Below are 20,437 nucleotides of genomic sequence, written 5' to 3' on the forward strand. Positions count from 1 at the left end.
CATATGTGAACTCTGAGTATAATTGGCGGTTGAGTCAAGCTGCTTAGGCTCAATCGTGTTCCCACTGCTTACAAGCATATTGGATTGGGAAAAGTTGGTTCACCTCTCTGTACATCTGTTCATCACCTGTAAAGTGTGTGCAGTGACGATCTCATAAGATACTGTGAGATACTACTTAAAGCAGTTCCTAGTACATAGTAAGTGCTTAGTAAATGTATTCACAGCTAGATAACCCAAAGGTGTGTTGAAAAGTGGAAACTATTCATGCTGTATGGAAAATCAAATGGATTTTGCTTAAGTTGTGTGTCTTCTCTTCCAACCCAGTATTGATTCAGTTCTTGGCATATAATTTGTTTAGTAAATTAATAAAAGAACTATAAAAGATGAGTTTTCCTTTCATTCCTCTTGAAGTTGCGCTGCCGGCCTGAATATCATCAGGCAGGTTTTTGGTTTGAAAAATAGCAAGTGAAGGGTTCTGTGAAACTGTGGTTTGTGTTCAGTGTAATGATTCACATAACAAATTAATTTATTTTGTATTCTGTTCTTCATGGATTTTCATGATCCTTCTGTGTGAGCCATAACCTATCAGTGTCTTCAAATCTGTAATAGTAGCACAGTGTTTGGCATATGAATTTATATGTTCAGTGATGTCAGCTTCCATGAATAAGCCATTATAGAACCTGGTAAACAATTTCCCTTTAATGTCCAATAATATAAATGCCACCTTGCTCCATTAATCAGATGTAATTTTTATATTATTGAAGCCATTATAGCTACAATAACCTCATGTAATTTTTACATTAAGACAGGTTGGGTTCAGTGGCACACACCTGAAATCCCAGCAGCTTGTGAGGCTGAGGTAGGGGGATCACCAGCTCAAAGCCAGTCTCAGTAACTTAGGGAGACCCTAAACAACTTTCTCAAAATAAAAAATAAAAAGAATTCCCCAACAGTGGCTCTGTTGTTCATTGCCCCGGGGTTCAGTGCTGGTAACAACAAAAACAACAAGAGCAGTTCTCTTTTTTCTCAAGATGTCTACTTTTATCTTTCAGTGTTTGAATAATTTTCCATTCCAGTTAATGTCTTTGCTACTAGCATGAATTCAATGTGCCTATAAGCTGTTCAGATTGGCCTCGGATTTATCAAATATACTACTCACTTTTAATATAATCTACACATTCACAAAATCCCGATTCTCCATGTCCTGTTATACACAGAGGTGAAACGGTGAAGGTCGTGGAAGAATGAAAAATAGTCATTAGTTCACTTGCCAGCAAAACAGGCTATAGGCAGTCAGTTGAGCCATCTCTGATTCACTGGAAAGTTCTTATTCAACCAGCCTGAGATTAGTGACTTTTTTACTACCCAGCTGAATGGACCAATGTCTGTGGTCAAGTATTTGGGGGTGTTTTGCTCCCTGATTCCTATAAATAGCCCTCTCTTGATTTCTTTCCTGTTTTTTTGCTTCTGAATAAAATTTTCCTTTTATTCAGTCTTCTTTTCTTCCTTATCTTTAATCTTATAACAAGTAATATCATCCAAATCCTTATTTTTAAATACTACAACTTGAGCATTTCTTCAAAGTTTTATGTGCACAGAGTCCCGAAGCTTCCAATTTGTACAAGAACACAACATGTTCTTGTCAGTATTTCCACAAAACCAATTCTTTTCTATTGCACATTCTCTCCCTCCCAGGAGCAAGCTTATGAGTCCCTCACTTCTCCAGTCAAGGCACATTTTCTGCTTTTCCATTAAAATACTTATTGCAAAGAATGACCAGAGGTTTTTCTCTGTGGTCTTCAACTGATTTCTGAACTCAATGAGAATGAGATTCTGCCTGCTCATGAAAATGTGCCAGGTGTCAATCATAGTACACATCAGCAGAGAGCAGCCAGTTGAAAAACATTGTGCCAAGAAAGGGCTGCATCTATCTTTTAGAAATAATCACCATCTTTCTTTGTAAAAGCAGACAATTCTCAATGGAAATAGGTTCTAATAAGTTAAAAATTAGATTTTTATTGGCATATTGGCTCATCAGAGACAGAAAGTAGAGTAGATATTTCCAGGGGTGGTAGGCAAGGGAAAAGAGATACAGAACTTTTGATTGGGGCAATGTAAAAATCTTGGAAAAATAGTGGTTGTGATCCTGAAGCATTGTGCATATAGTTAACACCTCTGTATAATATGCTTACAATGGCAAAGATGGCAAATTTTATGGTACATACATATTTCAGCACAAAAAAATTTAAAAGTGAACTAGTGATAAACAGGAGAAGTATTTAAATATTCAAAGGAAACTACTTTTTTAAAATGGAAATGCTTATTTGCTGAACAGAATTCATAAAATGTTCAGTTGTCTTAGGAGCAAATAGTCACATAAATACTTTTTCCCACTTATTTCAGATAAATATTACTGCAATAGAAAACAAGTAATGTGATAAACATAAAAAGCAAATAAGTACAAAATAGAAAGATTAAAAGAAAGCAAGCACCATTTAAATAAATAAGGTTTAAAACTGAATGTCTGTCGGTAGCTACCCAGTGCACTTCATTAACCTGCTCATCATAGGTGTACTTTGGTTTGTTGAAACTCTCCACTATACACAAGCACAGAGAATAGAAGTAGACACATCTGCCATTTGTTTTCAACAGAATGGGGCTGTCAAGTTGAGTAGTCCTGGGACTTGAGGGTCAGAAGCACTGGATTTGTGCCCAAGATCTGCCTGAAACTTTGTGAACTTTGTAAGATTTTTAGTCTTAACCATAATAGGTTCCTCATGAGGCAAATTAAAAAATTATCATAAAAAGTCTAATAGCATTACTTTCTTTCTTTGGTGCTGGGGATTTAACCCAAGGCTTTGTGCATACAAGGCAAGCACTCTTCCAACTGAGCTATATTCCTCAGTCCAGCATTCCCGTTTTGTTGATGTGCAGATCACCTAGTAAGGTCTTGTCATTGCTTGGTTAGGGTCATGTCATTCTTATTATCCCAGAGTTCCAAATGTGTTAATGTTGAACAAGTAGTTAATCTACATAGAATATCATAGATTCAGCAAATAACATTAGTGTGAGGTATTTTTTATTTACATAGTTTCTCTCTCTCCATTTTTTTCACTTAATTTATATTTAGGATGCTATGTAACTGATGCATAATTATTCCATCTGAAATTCCAAGCTGTAGTTCAGTGGCTTTGGGAAATGTTGATCAATACCTGGAATTTACATTTCTGAAAAAAACGTGTTAAACTTGAGACACATTCCTAGCCTTGGAAGGTCAGTCTTGTAAGCACTGATTTTCTTATGTGGATTTCTTTCTAACCTTTTTCTCTTTTTCTGTTTCCTTTCTTCTCATGCTGACTTTGGTGTAGCAGACCACTTGGGGATTGAATTCATGGGTAAGACTAAACAATTTGCTCCTTAAATATCCTCGAAAAGCTAAATTTTATAATGTACATACTGTTTTCCTTTCCCATTTGATTATAATTTAAATGGCTCATTATCAGATGCTATCAGAACTAAAAAAAAAAAAAAAGTTTTAGTCCATTTTTCACTAAGTATTGACTCAAAATGAAAGACTTAACTACTTGTTTGGAAGACAATTTAATGTTAAGTGCTTCTGGAATCCTATACAAGTTAGATTTGTCTCCTGGCTTTGATTGTTTCCTCTAATTCTCTATTTTCTTATCTGTAAAATTGGGATAATAATGGTTTCTATTTTACAGCACATATAAATTTATTAGTGCAGTATCTACAACTTGGCAAAATTAATAAATGTTAGAAAACAACTGTTAAAATGTCAGTTTGTCTTATTTTATGCTCTAATCCCTTTTCCTCTAGCATGATATACTTTGGATATATTTTGGTATCAATCATAATTTGGAGTGTGAGCTCATAAACATTTCCATTTACAAAATTAAAATATTTCTTTTTAGACTATTTTCAGTGCACTTTTTAAGGCACATTATTTTCTGAATATGTAGATGATTGTATTAAAAGAGATAAATATGAGTTTTTACTATAATTAATAAAAGAAGAGCTTTCCATAAAGTTCAATATGCATCACAGTTCACGAATGAAAATATACTCAGGAGTTGGAGTCATTGAAATTGAAGAGATGTAAATTTGGATCCTGGTTTTTTATGCTCTGCTTTTTTTTTTCTTACATGATTACTTTCTTCATATATGTATATGATAATTGTGATAATAATTATGATAATATTTATTTACTTGTATTAATTTTGCCATTTATCATTTATTCAGCAAATATCTATCAATTCAGTATAAGAAAAGAAAAAAATGCGAAATGCTGCATATAAAAATAAAGAACAGAGCTTACAGTCTAGTAAGCATACAGATAATAACCAGATAATAATTCTTAAATAAAATTGCAAGTACTGTAAGAACTATTCCAGGCAATCTGATATTATTTTGAGCTAACGTGATGACAGGAAATATGGGGTAAAGTTTATAGACTGTTAGGAAGTACTATGAACAAGTATTGAAAAGGGATTAATGTTGGAAGTTGTAAGGAGGAGATGATCAAGAATGTCTGCAAGTTTTGTTTGCATATTTAGCTAAGGGGTAAACTACTTATTGAGATAGTACTGAAAGAACATATTTGTAGTAAATTCATACTATATGAGTTGTGGAAATGTTCTTTTGGCATGCCTTTGACATATTTAAGAGGAGATGTCAGTTTGGTCTTTATATTGCTGAATGTATTGAAGGTTAATTAGAGGTTAGTGACGGCATATTTATACAGGATCTTCCATGTTGTGTCTTGTGCATTAGTGCTCTTTTTTTTTCTAGATATTACATCAGAGGAAAGGCAGACAGCTAAATTCCTGCAGGTTTGGGTTTTCACTGGGTAGATGTGATTGAAACTCATAAAAGTAATGAAAATCAGAATATATTTACATGAAGTGCCATGGAATGTAAGGTAGGTGTGGAAGGCAATGAAGAAAGGATGAAATCAATTAATAGCCATGACAGAACTACTTGAACAAATTGGTGACATGGGTAGGAGACTGTGGTAATGTGGAAATTTGATTAATGATTTTGAAGAAAGAGGAGTTATTGGCGTTGACAGTTTCTGAACTATGTTTTGAAGGTGAATAATGAAGTTGAGGTTAAGGAGGAAACAATTTGAAACTAGAGGTCAAGGATGTGAGAGGGCAATGGTTTGTGATAGGTTGTCAAGTAGAGTTGCTCGTGATGACATTAGGGTTAAATAGGGAGAAAAATTGCTTATTCTGTGTCACAGTCTCCAGTAAATGAGATGGACTATACCAGAGTCAAAAGATGGCAATGAGAAGGGTTTGTTACATGCAGACAAGGGCAATACCAGTTGCTTCAAAAGGGAGAGCCCACAATTTTAATGGTTCAAACACAATAGCAATTTGTTTACTGCTACGATTTTTCCCTGTCAATGGCAGGTATTCCTGGTTCGCAGATGATTAGCTTTCTTCCAAGTACTGAATGGAGGATCCAAGTTTCCTTCTATTGTTGGGTTTCAATATCAATAGGTTACTTCTCATCTGTATCTAGCCAGTAGATAAGTGAAGAAAACAGTGGATGCACATCAATTCCATAAGAGACTTGGTCTAAAAGGGCTCACATCACATTTTTTTTAAAATTAGCATTCTATTATCTATAACTTAATAATATATCCACATCTTATTGCAAGAGTAGCTGAGAATTGGATGCTTAGTGATTACAAGAGAAAAGAGAAAATGGATTTTTAGTAATCTTCACCACAGTATCAATGATATAAATTTTAAATTAACAAGATTTTTCACAAGAGCCTGTCATCCTAGCCACTCAAAAGGCTGAGGCAGGAGGATTACAAGTTTGAGGCCAGTCTCAGTGGCTTAGGCTCTAAGCAGTTAGCAAGACCTTGTCTCAAAATAAGAAGAAAAAAAGAAAAAAGGCTGGAGATTGAGGGTGTCACTCAGTGGTAAAGCACCTCTGGATTAAATCTTCAGTACCAAAACATAATTTTGGGGGATACCAGGAATTGAACTCGAGAGCCCTTGGCCACTGAGCCACATCCCCTCTTCTATTTTGTATTTTATTTAGAGACAGCCTCTCAATGAGTTGCATAGCACCTTATCATTGCTGAGGCTGGCTTTGAACTCCTGATCCTCCTGTCACAGCCTCCCAAGCTACTGGGATTACAGGCATGCACCACCGCACCAGCCAAAGAATAATTTTTAAAGGTAGAAAAATACATTTTTCAGACAAAATTTAGGTTTCAACTGCAATTAGAGGAGGGGAAAGGAATTAAGAGACTAGTAATGTAAAGGGGTGTTGGTGAATGCAGATAAGCAATTTCAGCAAGAAAAGTTGAAGAAGAGAAGAAAACAGTCATGGGTCATAGATTACAGAAAATTATAGGCACAGTTTGATGCCATAGAGTAAAAACTATTGAGAAGGGTAAGCAATTTGCATTCTTCTTATGTGGCAATGATAACAGGGATTAGAGGCCTGAAGGTATGAGCATCAACAGTGATTTTAAGTAACATGGGAACTAGGCTTCATGGCCAGAGAAATTTTCCCTGCTGGGTTACGATGATTGCAAGCTCAGAGAATAATAGTTCTTTTAGTTGTTTAGCAGGATGCCACAAATACAGAAGATTCTGCATAGCTATTTGTGGGGCTGGAGGAGATCAGATACTATAAGCAGAATGACCACAGTTATAGCAAGTGAAAATTGCTGTGTAAGTGTTAATTATCATTGTTAAAAGAAATGGAGCAGTGTCCATATTATTGAGAAGACATGATAACTTATAGTGCTATGTAACCAAAATATGTATTGAGGTCTATTGTAGAGCTCACTTAGAGGAATGCAGTTACAGGCACAGGAAAAATAATAGATTATTGTGTAGTTCATCTGTACAACTCTCAAGACCAAGGTTATATTGAGGACTTGAGATGAATTGCTGATAGTTTGACTCCAGCAGTAGATATTGCCTTGGAGAAAAGGGGTTGAACAAAACATCAGAATTAAAGGGATGTGCACTATGCATGTAAATAATGACAGCTAATAAAGGATTGCTTGGAATGGTCAATGGATTTATAAAATTATTGGATACAATGATTTCACTGACCTTATAGTTCATGCTTATAGCTTGCTCTGAATAATTAAAATTCTGCTTGTCATTTTAGGAACAAATATTTTCAGATACAATTTGTGATTACATAATCCTTATGGGTAAAGTTCTATCATACTAAATATTAAGGCATCTCTAGGTAAAAAAAAAAAAAAAAGCTAAAAATTTAACTGGGAAGCAGAAATGTAGACTTAAACAGTTTACTGTTGACAATAGGTCAATGCCAGTTCCATGTGTGTATGTGTATGCATGTGTACAAATTGCCTTAATAGGTTTTATTTTTATAGCAGTTTTATGTTTACAGAAAAACTGAGTAAAATTTCAGAGCTTTCTCATATACACTCTTTCCAACCCCCTGGCCATTACCTACATTTCCTGCAAGAATGGTACATTTGTTAGAGATCATGAACCAACAACAACTCATACTCATCTAAATCTGTGTTTCACATAGGGTTCACACACGTTATGTATTCTATGGGATTGGACAAATGTATAATGACATGTAAATACCATTATATTATCATGCAAAGTAGTTGCTCTGTCCTAAAAATCCTCCATGTTCATCCTTCCATTCCCTAACCCTTGCCTATCACTGATTTTTTTTAATAATCACCATAATTTTTGCCCTTTTCACAATGGAAAGAGTCGGGGTCAAAACTTTTCATGTTGACTTCTTTCACTTAGTGATTCCTCCATGCATTTTAAGGCTTGAAGTACATTCCTTTTTGTGCTGAATACTATTTCATTGTCCAGATATAACACAGTTTGTTCATCTCTGAAAGATATCTTGGTTGCTTTCAAGTTTTATATGGAAATGTAAGTATAGACATGTTTTAATTTCTTTTGTGTATACAAAGGAATGTGATTCTTGGGTCAGATGGTAAGAATATGTTTAGTTTTAAAAGAAAAAAATTATGCTGCCTTCAAAGTATCTACATCATTTTGCAATAAAGCCAGTAATAAATGAGTGTTGCTGTAGCTTGACATTCTTTCCAGGGTTGGATATCATCAATGTTCTGGATTTTAGCCACTGGAATAGTTGTGTAGTGGCATCTTATTCTTTCATTTTCCTCATGACTTATGATATAGAGCATCTTTTCATGGGCTTATTTGCCATCTGCACTTCTTCTTGGGTAAGATGTGCATGGAGGTTTTGGCACAGTTTTTAATGGGTTTGTTTTCTTATTGCTGAGTTTTAAAAGTCTTTGTTTATTTTGGATAACAGTTCTTTATAAGACATGTCCTTTGCAAACATTTTCTGTCAGTCTGTGGCTTCTCTCTTTCTTCTCTTGACAGTACATACCACAGAGCACAAATCTTCGTTTTATAGATCTATGTCAATGGGAAAAAGGCAGTGAAACTTACAAATTCTTACTTCTGTAGATCTCACCTTTATTGTTGTATGTTAAGTGTCATTGCCAAACTCTATATTTTCTCCTGTTATAATCCAAAAGTGTTACAGTTTTGGATTTTGCCTTTAAGACTTTGATTCATTTTGAATTACTTTTTTGTGAAGCAGAAAAGTCTACCTCTAGATTCTTTTTGTTTCATGTGAATGTTGTTTCAGCACCATTTGTTGAATAGACTAGTTTTTTCCTTCTGTTTTTCCCTTGCTCCTTTGTCAACTATCAGTTGACTATATTTATGTAGGTTTATTTTTACTAAGTCTTAAAGTCAGGTTGTTGTATATATATTGTCCATCAGTATTATGTTAACTGTACTAGATCTTTTGTACCTCTTTATAATCTTTAGAATCAATCAGTTTAACAAGATTAGCAAAATGACTTGCTGAGATTTTGAGATTTTACATTGAATTTATATATAAAGTTGGAAAAAACAATAACTTGACAATATAGATCCTTTCTGTCTATGATTATAAAATATATCTCCACTAATTAAATTTTTCATTAGTTTTGTAGTTTTCTTCATAAGATCTTAATATATATTTTGTTCAACTTATAGCTAAGCATTTTATTTGGTTAGGAGGTACTAATGTAAATGGTTCAATTATTTCCATTTCAAATTTTACTTATTCATTACTGGTATTTAGTAACATAATAGACTTTAACCTGATAGTTTGCTACATGGCTATAAGTGGCTGATAGTTTCAGAAGCAATTTTATCATTGGTTCTTTCATAATTTTATATTAATGATCATGTCATCTGCAAAGAAAGTTTCATTTCTTCCCTCTCAATCTGTATGTATTTTATGTCCTTTTCTTATTTAATTAACTAGGTCTTCCAATGTGATGTTGTAAAGTAGTGGTAAGGGAAGACATCCTTTCGAGCCTAGTCTTAGTGAGAAAAGTTTAATTTTCCTCCATTAGGTAGAATGTAGGTACAGGGTTTTTGTAGATATTCTTTACTCAGTTGAGGGAATTACCCCATTCCTACTTTACTGAGAGTTTTTTTTTTTTTTAATCACAAATGAGTGTTGTATTTTGTCAAATGCTCTTTCTAAATTATTGATATTATAATATGTTGTTTTTAGCCTGTTAATGCAAAGTATAACCATTAATAGATTTTCAGAGTTGAAACAAACTTGCACACTTGCAATAAATCTTAATTAACCATGTTCTATACTTCTGTTTTAATGACTTCCAGAATACCTTTCTTCTGAATTTTTCTATTCTTGTTTAGAACAATATTAATTTTGTTTTTCCTTGAGATGAAACATGAGTTATAACCTAATGATCTAAAGCATATATATCTTTTCCCCAAGTTCATATTTTCAGTGACCCACATTGATCATATGCAAAAGCTAAACACTTTACATTGTTTTAATAAATTCTTGTTTTGTATCAGTGAACTCCAAATCATGTCTCAACAATCTAGTCATTATTTAGTCAATGTATGTTTATCACACTTACTATATGCCAGATACATAGTTTTATTGAAGGTGTAGATATATAATATTCATCCCTAAAAATGCAAGAGCTCTAAGACTAAAAAGAAAGCTACATATAAGTGAGTTCTAAAAATGCTCTTAAAATATTTTAATTGTAAAAAATTATAAAACAGCAATGAATGCATTTACAAAGTTTGAGAACAGCATCCTGAGAGAGTAGATATTTGAGTATCAGCCAAAATGGATAAGCTGTTCCAAGTGATGCCACATTGCCAATTTATGGCCCCATATCACTTCCATATTAGGGTAAACCTTGATTTTTCACTTTCTCTGAGTCTGTGATCTCTCCAGGGTCACCACTTTAGAACTGAAAACAGGATGTCAACTTTAGCAAAAACAATGAGCCAAATATCTTTTCTGAGTTGATTTGTTAAGTTCAAGGAATAATTATCGTATTGAATAAGCCATGCCAAACCCAATGTCTGCAGAACAGTCAACATTCAGAAGAATTTTTCAGTAATTATATTCATGAATTTTTTTTAATGATGCATTGGGATTGGTACTATGGAAATTTCAACAAACACTGATCTGAAATACAATGTCAGTTAAAGACTAAAGATGACATAATTAGGGCAGGAATTTGGAGATCCATACAAGACCTAGAATTACACTTGTAAAAAATGTTTATAAAAAGAGTTGATACTAAGCATATTACCAACAATTCATAACTTATGCATGAGTGAAAATAGAAAATTTTAGGGTCAAATGTTCTAACTTTCCCTCAGAGTATGAACCGATCAAGATAGAATATGTAAACTTATTTTAAACTCAAATACTCATTTGGTTGTGTGAGAATTCCAACCAGTCCTACCAGTTGGACAACGGGCAGGTAGGCATGGCCATGTATGGAAGGCACAATGATTATGAAGAGGGCTTTCCCATTGGAGAAATATCTAACTGCTGTGTCAGGTGCTCAATCACAGAAAGTCCCTCCTCTGTCCATTGGAAGTATTTGTTATGCTGCTGTTTTTCTGTCAATGCCCTGATGCATTGTACATTGTAGGCATCAAAGATATTTATATAAAAGCAGATTTTACAGAGGCATTTTATTTATTTTTTTTTAATTAATTTTTATTGTAGGTTATTCAAAACATTACATAGTTCTTGATATATCATATTTCACACTTTGATTCAAGTGGGATATGTGCTCCCATTTTTACCCCACATACAGATTGCAGAATCACATCAGTTGCACAACCATTGATTTACATATTGCCATTCTGGTGTCTGTTGTATTCTGCTGCCTTTCCTATCCTCTACTATCCCCCCTCCCCACTCCCCTCCCGTCTTCTCTCTCTACCCCCTCAACTGTAATTCATTTCTCCCCCTTATATTTTTCCTCCTTTCCCCTCACTTCCTCTTGTATGTAATTTTGTATACCCCTGAGGGTCTCCTTCCATTTACATGCAATTTTCCTTCTCTCTCCCTTTCCCTCCCACCTCTCATCCCTGTTTAATGTTAATCTTCTTCTCATGCTCTTTGTCCCTACTCTGTTCTTAGCTACTCTCCTTATATCAAAGAAGACATTTGGCATTTGTTTTTAAGGGATTGGCTAGCTTCACTTAGCATAATCTGCTCTAATGCCATCCATTTCCCTCCAAATTCTATGATTTTGTCATTTCTTAATGCAGAGTAATACTCCATTGTGTATAAATGCCACATTTTTTTTATCCATTCGTCTATTGAAGGGCATCTAGGTTGGTTCCACAGTCTTGCTATTGTGAATTGTGCTGCTATGAACATGGATGTAGCAGTGTCCCTATAGTGTGCTCTTTTTAGGTCTTTAGGGAATAGACCGAGTAGGGGAATAGCTGGATCAAATGGTGGTTCCATTCCGAGCTTTCCAAGAAATCTCCATACTGCTTTCCAAATTGGCCGCACCAATTTGCAGTCCCACCAGCAATGTACAAGAGTACCCTTTTCCCCACATCCTCGCCAGCACTTGTTGCTGTTTGACTTCCTAATGGCTGCCAATCTTACTGGAGTGAGATGGTATCTTAGGGTGGTTTTGATTTGCATTTCTCTGACTGCTAGAGATGGTGAGCATTTTTTCATATACTTGTTGATTGATTGTATGTCCTCCTACAGAGGCATTGTAAAACATTAAAAATAAAACACAGCGAGAGAGAGTTGAATAGTATGAGATATATTTCATGCAAATTTCCTCCATTCTCATCAAGAAATAGGAAATTAACCCTGTCAGTTAAATGTCTTATTTATGATAAGACATCGTTTTTAGGATAGCATATTTAGTGTCTGAGCAAGATCCAGTGTACTTTTTTTTTAAAAAAACAAAAAAGGACATAGGAAACTAAGATATTCAGATTCTTAATAAAATTTTGTAATTCAATCTGTTTATTATATTTTAACTAGAAAAAAGACACTGACTTCATGATAAAGGCCTAGAAATATAAATGTAAAGTACATGGTGTGAAATTTATTTACATTTTTCATAATTGATAGTTACTAGTTCAGCTTGGCCAGATATTAATTATCCCTCCATCCCCTTGTAAAAACAATAGTATATTTTAATGAGCAATAATCTCTTGAAAGGTGACCATGTGTGCAATTCTTTTTAGGTGATAATAAGGGGTAATATTTTCCTTAAAGTTACTTTGAATATTTTAGATGGATTGGTATTTTTTTTTTAACAAGTTCATGAATCAGTCAAGTGAATTCAAGTTTCTGTTCTAATTTGTGAATTGGACTTAAAATACAGAAGTGAAGATCTTTTTCCCCTTAGCTGAAATCTCTGAACCAGACTTATTTTTAACAACAACAAAAAAAATCCTTTTTTTTTCATTTGAATAATATCATTTTTAATAAAATTAAATGAGACTCTATGGATAAGTATTTTATATGTGTGTGGGTGGGTGGGGTGTGACAAACAGTATTTGTTTAGTTTTGCATATGTGTTATTTGCTATGTTGAACTCCGTGAAAAATTATATGTTAGAGCAAAACAAGTTGACATTTCTGAATGCTTGACATGTTCCAGAAAAGTTACATGATCTATAGAATTTTCAAAAGACTGTATGAAGTAGAACTATTTATATTCTTACAAGTGACAAAACTTGAGGTCTGTTTAGTTGAAATATCCAATTTGCAAGAAAATAGCAGACATAGGATGTGAACCCAGATCTGTCTCCCGCCTGTGCTCTTGAATTCCATAGGTGACTGACTGCTAAGCATGTCTCACAAGGAAGGCTTAATTGTAATGCAGAGTTTGTATCCTGGCAGTATTTCAGTTGGTAATAGAGTTCTGTAACTAGTCCTAATTTTTTAGTATAATGCTTCTACCATGTGTACAAAAAGGCTCCTGTCATCTGTCATCCTCGTCTCTCCTGTGGGATGATCAATAGAAGTTATATTATATTTGAACATTCCTTAATGAGTACAGACTGCGTAAGTGACTAACTTGGAAAGTCAATGGAGAGGTGATTCAGCTCACTGTTCCTTCTGGCAAATATCATCTAACAGAAGATATGGATGCGTCAGGCTTTTATTCACCAGGGGCACTCAACAGTGATCTTTCTTGAGGAAAGTCTACAACAAAATGATACATTTTTAAAATAGGCACACATCTTAATTATAATTTTTACAAAAGGCAAAATGAACATTACTATGAATACATGTATAGATAAGATTTCAGAATCAGTTAATGAATTTTCTTTTGTAGACACTGAGGAAAGTGTGCGTTTTTAAATATTAGAAATAGCAGTTTAGTTCACTGAAAGCTAATAAAGGTCCAGCATACCTTTGCTAGAATAATGTAGCATTCTTCACAAAGATGCTGAACAACTAGATTGGAAGTTTCTTTATGATAGTAAATACTTGGACTTCAGTGAGACGTTAGATTCTCAGGAATTTCTTGTGTAATGTAGTAAAACAGGCTTTACATCAACTCAATTATAGGTGGATTTGGAACAAAAAATTCCATTTGAATGATGATCAATTCTATTTGAATGAGTGGGGTTTCTAGTTGTTTTAAGGGCAATGCTTTTTATTAATGGCATAAATAAGAGAATAGCTTAAATACTCATCAAATTATTGAAATTTTTAAGGGGTAATTTCTTATTTATGAAAGATAATACAGAAAGAATTGAATTGAGGGATTGTCAGATCAGATACAAATGAATCCGATATACTAATCAGTATCAAGTAGACTATATATAAATGCCAAACATCTAAAAAGTATACATGAATTGGTAATAGATTCCAAATATCTGGAACATATTAGAAAAAGGGGGAGAAAAAAAGCAATGATAATATTCAGATTGTCATAAGAAAGTAATTCTCTTCAAAGTTTTTTTAAAAATGTGGTCTTCTATATCCAGTTCTTTCTGGCAATTGATTCAGAAGTCAGGGTGAATCTGCAGAGAGAAGTGAAAAAAAATGGAACAGCTGAAGATGTCACAAATTTAAAATGATACTGGTTTTCTCCATAAGCTGAGAGCCTGCTCTATGTATTCCTCATGATGGTTCATCCAGTCCGAATGTGGGGGCCTTCTATGAGAGATGGGGCTATGCCAGACTAGAACTACATTAATTAAGTAAGGAAAATATTCAAGAAGTTCACAATTCAGTGTTTCGATAGACAAGTAAAACAATTAATACAATTTAGTGGAAAAAAATACTTTCATCAAAGTTTTGTTTTACAAAAGAAGAGTGTTTTTCTAAACATGTAGGATGCTAATACAGATGGTCAGTAGGAGCCATACTTTAAATTTTGAATTTTGACCTTTTCCAAACTAACGATATGCATTAATATACTCTCTTGTGATGTTGGGCTGCTGTAGGGACCCATGGCTCCCAGTCATCCACTTATTGTGGAGGTCAATAACATATGATCTATGGTGTTCACTGAGTCACTGTGCACTATGTACAATGCACTATGTTACTGAGCCAACAGATACTGTAGACTTGTGTACAGTTCCAACAAAATATTCTTGGTTTATGATTAATTTATTGGAACATGAGCATCGTGAACCAAGGAGCCTCGCTTGGCATGTTTTACACATATGCACATAAATAGGGTTTGGGTCCACATGCATGTTGGAAAGACCAGGCTCTACATTTCCACTGCACAATGGTCCCAAACCTTTGGTATGCAGCTGTCCACTTGTGAATCCCAAGGAGAAGTCCATGGAAGGCAACATTTTAAAAAATCACTTGTCCAGGGAAGTATATTTCATAGACCTAGTGTTTAGATAAATCTCCTGATAAAAGAAACACAAAAGAATGATCTCTCAGATGTCTTCGGAATAACTGGGTACATCTGAAGACATGAGAAAAAATTCTGAAATATTCCTACAATTCGGGACAAGGAAAAGAAATATAAAGAAATGGGAAAAAGAAGAACAAAGGTAAATAAAGATGGAAGAGTAACAGGGGTTTTGGGAAATGGTGAAAGGTGCCAGATAATTGGATAAACATCACAGACATGAAAAAGAATGGCAGTTGATGTGGTCGATCAAGAGGTCAGAGCAGATTACAGTGACCCTGTCTGCCTTCCCCCAAAAGCATAATTTTATCTTGTTGCAAAAGAAAATGTTCTGAGGTTTCAAGCAGGGAAGTGCACAGATTTCTCTTAAACAGTTTATTCTGTCAACAGCTGAGTTTAGTGTTTGACTGTAGGCAGAATGCCAGTTAATGGGACATGCTCAGGATTTTACTTGAAATTTCACCAAATTCTCTTTGAGCAACACTGTAGATATCGTGAAGGCAAATTTTCATATAGGATGTGTCAGATGCAGAGAAAGCTGAGGGAAGAGTGCTTGGGGAAACAGCCGGTTGAGGTTCAGCCTCCCACAAGGTGGACCCTGAAAGGGTCTCTAAGGAAAGGTTTTTTTGACCAGCAGAAGTGAAACATCCAAGTGGAGATGTTAAACAGGAATCGAGAAAGGCAATGTGGAAATATTGATTTTCATTAGCAAAGAAATGCATATAATAATTTAAATTGCATTTAACATGTAAATAAGATCATGTCATTTTCCTCCATAAAAATTTTTAGTGGAGAATGAAATCCAGACACTAAACACTGCCATGCCAAGACCTCCATGATATGACTCTTCCTTCCTCTCTGACTGCTTCTGCCACATCATCTTCCTTGTTCTATCTACACCGGGGCTTTTGCACTAGCTCCCACCCTCAATTTTATCTATCTTACTTATCGGCATAGGGTTGGTTTTCCTCATAAAGAATGCAGTTGAATTACACTTTCTTTCTCTTTTTTTTTTTTTTGGGGGGGGGGCGGGGGCGTGTACAGGGAATTGAACTTGGGAGCACTTAATCACTGAGCCACATCCCCAGCCCTACTTTGTATTTTATTTAGAGACAGGGTCTCACTGAGTTGCTTAGGGCCTTGCTAAGTTGCTGAGGCTGCCTTTGAACCCACAATCCTCCTGCCTCAGCTTCCTGAGCCGCTGGGATTATAGGCATGTACTACCTTGCTGGGATGAATTACACTCTCCAAAATACTTTTCCTGTCACTCTAGTTTATATGTTTTCTGTTTCAATCAGATCAGCCTCTTTTGTTTCTTCTACTGTATTTATTGCTATCTGGTTTATTTATTCAATTCTTATCATTCTTCTCAATTTCTCACTAGAAAATAAGTTCTATGATAGTAGCACTGTTCATTGCTGCATCTCCAGCCCAATAATTAGCAGAAGAACTCAATATTTCTTGTATTAACATGTTTAAAATGAATTTAAATATTGTATGCTTTTTATAACTCTTAATTTGCTTATATGATTAAATATAAAAAGCATAAGTAAAGCATTAATGAAACAAGGTCACAAGGGTTAGTTCTGAATCGACTCTCAAATACCAGTACTTTTTGTGGAGACTTTCCCTGTTTAATCAGTGAAATAAAAATGGCATATTCCTCTAAAAATGAGGACTTCTCAAAGTTGTAGCTTCAAGTTAGGTCACTTAGGAATCCTGGTTATTAATGTATTAAGTATTGACCTTTCCAACAGGACTGGGAACAGGTGAAGTCAATTACTCTTCACTTATCCATTGATATGGCCTCACTGGAAGACACATTGACTCTTGTCAGTAGCTTTTCATCCACTTTAGATTTTGGCGAACTCTTGAAGCAGAAGACAGTGCTGAGTTGAAAGTATATTGAGTATAGTGGCCCAGTGGAGTGCCACATGCCTATAAGCCCGGCTACTTGGGAGGTCGAAGCAGGAAGAGTGAAAGTTTAAGGTCAGCTTCTGCAAATTAGTGAGAGCTGTCTTAAAATTAAAAAGACTTGGGATGTATCTCCATGGTAGTGATCCTAGGTTTGATCCCTAGTACTACACACAGAAAGAAAAGGATTATTGAAGGTAGTTTCCCTTTATTGATTAAGCAAGCATGAACCCACATATTATAACAAAAAGGAAGGGGATGAATGTTTGCTAATCATTATATGGCTTATAGACACAATATGTGATTTCACAGGTCACCTCCTTTTGTATTTCAAAGCCTCCAGGAACCTTCAACTTATGATGTAGAAAATCACCATTATCTAAACGGCTAAGTTTTTGACCTGGGAAAAATTGATTCTACATCCATTTGAGTGTCCTAGGTATATTTTGTAAGTATTCAAGAGCACTGTATTCATGTTTGGACTATGTGTTCTCAAGGCTGCTATTAATGAAAAAGGAAGACCAAAAAAGTTTGTCTTTTTAGAAACCTAGTAGATTGTTCAATGTGTACCCAAAGGCCTTTGGAAGGGAAAGCAACATGTCCCACTGATGAATAGTTAAGGTGAATTATAATGCAAATCAAAATATCTGCAAAACCCAAGTTCTCCCCATAGAAGATGGTGGGTTTTATCCAAATATAATAATATTCCCTTGTCTTATTCTGTGCTTGGTTCCAAGCATATTGAACCAGGACAAAAAACATACTGCACTAGGGTCTTAGCTGTAGAAGCTATATCATGGGTAGATCTGCCAGTTTAAGCAAATAAAATTTCAGGACACCCATTTAAAGTTGAATTTCCAATATACAACAAATAATCATTTAGTGTAGACATATTTCATGTCTCGCATGAGGGGTATCTATATAAAAGTGTTTACATCAAATTCACATAACTCAGTTTTGAGCATTTTACTTGACAACTCTACCTACATGGCCATGGGCTCAGTTAAGGGTCTATTCATAGTGATCCATTACTGTCTTATACTCCAGTATCTATGAAGGTTGAATTTGAATTTGTTGTCCAAAAGATAAACAGATATTTAAAAAAAAAAAAAAAAAAGATAAGCAGAATTAATGAGGCGAGCAGAGGCATCAGAGTGATTTCTGTATCTTGGGGGGAACCCCACTTGTTACATGAGAATTAGGCAAAATTAATACTAAGCTGTTTCCGAATTATCTTTTGCCAGCTACGGCTGTTTAACAAGGCAAATGCAGTCTGTATGCTCATTGGTTCTGGGCACAATGGGTCCTGCTGTCAGAGCAATTGATGGAAAATTTTAAAGCCAAGTACTTATTGTGAATGAAATAGCTTAGTACCTCAGATATGGATACTTCAAAAAACAAATGGTAGAATGCTCACTTAGTTTATCAGCTTTTGAGAAAGAAAATAGCATTTAACTTACCAACAGATGCAGCTCAAGGCTATATTAATGAAGTAATAGCAGCTGTGCCTTTATCTGTTCACTACCCACTTATTTCCCCATTACATACACACTGCTAACTTTAGTCAGAAACATGTTTTCTTATGATAATATGGAGCCTTTTTTCCCCTATCAGAAAAAAATCAAGGCATCTATTTTCTAGAGTTGAGCAGTAGAATCCATAGTGGTTCAATGATTCAACTTTTCTGTGGATGTAAGAAAAAGGGTACGCTATAAGATTCAAATGTGCAATTGAAAGTATATATACTTTGAAGCCAAGCAATTATACATCAGATCTTGACTCTGTCTTTGTACTGTGAGACATGGGACATCTGATTGCCTGTCTATCCATCTATGCATATTAAATAACATCTACCTCTTAGGGTTCACTGATATAAAGATCAATAATAAAACACACCATATATGCATATGTCAGATACACTATACCATCCCTTTATTCATTTCCTAATATTTTGTATTGATTACTCAGTTTGTGTGTGTGTGTGTGTGTGTGTGTGTGTGTGTGTAAAAACCCTCAAGGACACAATGAATCAGTCATATTCTTGAGGAGTTCACTTTACCCTTCCTTATGGCCCACCATTCTAACACAGCCTCATATGTATATTTTGTCTTTTGCTTTACTTCAGTCAATTATGGTGTCACTGTAGGTTATAGTTCTTTCCCAAAAATAATTTTTGAGAGTGCCATGAAGGTATTATTCTCTTATCATAGCATTGGCTTGGTGTCTGAATCTGTTTATCTAAATCTAAAGTGCCTTAACTGGGTCTCAAAAGTGACATGCCACCATTTTTTTCCATATTTTAGTTGTTAAAAGTTATTTACTGGGTCTAGTTTTATTCAAGGGAAGGCTACTCTCAAAGGAGACAGACTATGGGAGCTGCCTACTATACACTTTGCTGCTCTACATTGGAATCCCATATGCTACTAAGATCTGTGTCATATGTCTTTATGTGTAAGATTGTTGGTAATATCCATGTCAGGTGGGTAACCCTTTGTGTCCACTAAGTAGAATGTCAGCAAGTTCAGGCTTAAATATCTGTGAAGCCAATGATCAGATCAGCAAATAGTGACAACCATGTGTCGGTGGACAAGTCTAGGTTCTTCACCTGAAAAATGGAATGTTGTTAAATATTTCAATGAAATGTAGTTAGAATAAAGCAAAATGATACATTAGAAGAAAGTGAATATATGCTTAAAGACATTTATAATTTTAGGATGCTCCAGATAGATATGTAGATGACATTTTTTAAAATGTAGTTGGAGGTTAAGTTGTTTTATGTGGAATGTGCTATTTACCAAAGGATCCTTTTCATTCTTATTCAAAGACATTGAAGTTATGTGACTATAAAAAGGCATGTGCTAATTCTGATTAAAATCCCACATTATGTATATGTAGGTATATCTTTTAGCAATTACTCAAACTCATTCCTCTGAACAAATGATATGACTATTATTGGATCATAAATATGAAAGAGACTTCTGACAACATTAGGTTAAACTTATCCCTTTTACCTGGTCAGTTTTTTACATAGAGCAGAAACCAGGCTACCCATATAGTCTAATGCAAGGGCAAAATAGATTCCTGGGATCTAATCTTTGCCTTTTTAATTACTAGTGTTTTGAGTTTGTGTACATTTATTTCCCTCAGTCTCTGTTTTCTAGCCTATAAGACAGGGCTGATGTTTGTACTTATTCTGGCTCTTGGAAGTATTGGAAGTTGAAAAGACTTTTCCTCAGCCAACTTGTGTCTGCTCTCTGATTCACGCCTTCCCTGATAGGCT

General features: G+C 34.8%; 1 protein-coding gene across 7 annotated transcripts in view; it reads left to right on the plus strand.

Annotated features, from left to right (window-relative positions):
- Nrg3 (neuregulin 3) overlaps positions 1-20,437 on the plus strand; it is a 1,011,712-nt gene that overhangs the window by 895,266 nt on the left and 96,009 nt on the right. For 4 of the 7 annotated variants that reach the window (XM_076834824.1, XM_076834821.1, XM_076834825.1 and 1 more), the window contains exon 4: positions 3,369-3,395. In XM_076834824.1, coding sequence (XP_076690939.1) covers positions 3,369-3,395 — 27 coding nt within the window. The remainder of the gene's footprint in view (positions 1-3,368; positions 3,396-20,437) is intronic. The other 3 variants (XM_076834826.1, XM_076834827.1, XM_076834823.1) reach the window with 1 other exon arrangement.

The sequence above is a fragment of the Callospermophilus lateralis genome, chromosome 15, assembly GCF_048772815.1.
Source record: "Callospermophilus lateralis isolate mCalLat2 chromosome 15, mCalLat2.hap1, whole genome shotgun sequence".
Lineage (NCBI taxonomy): Eukaryota > Metazoa > Chordata > Mammalia > Rodentia > Sciuridae > Callospermophilus > Callospermophilus lateralis.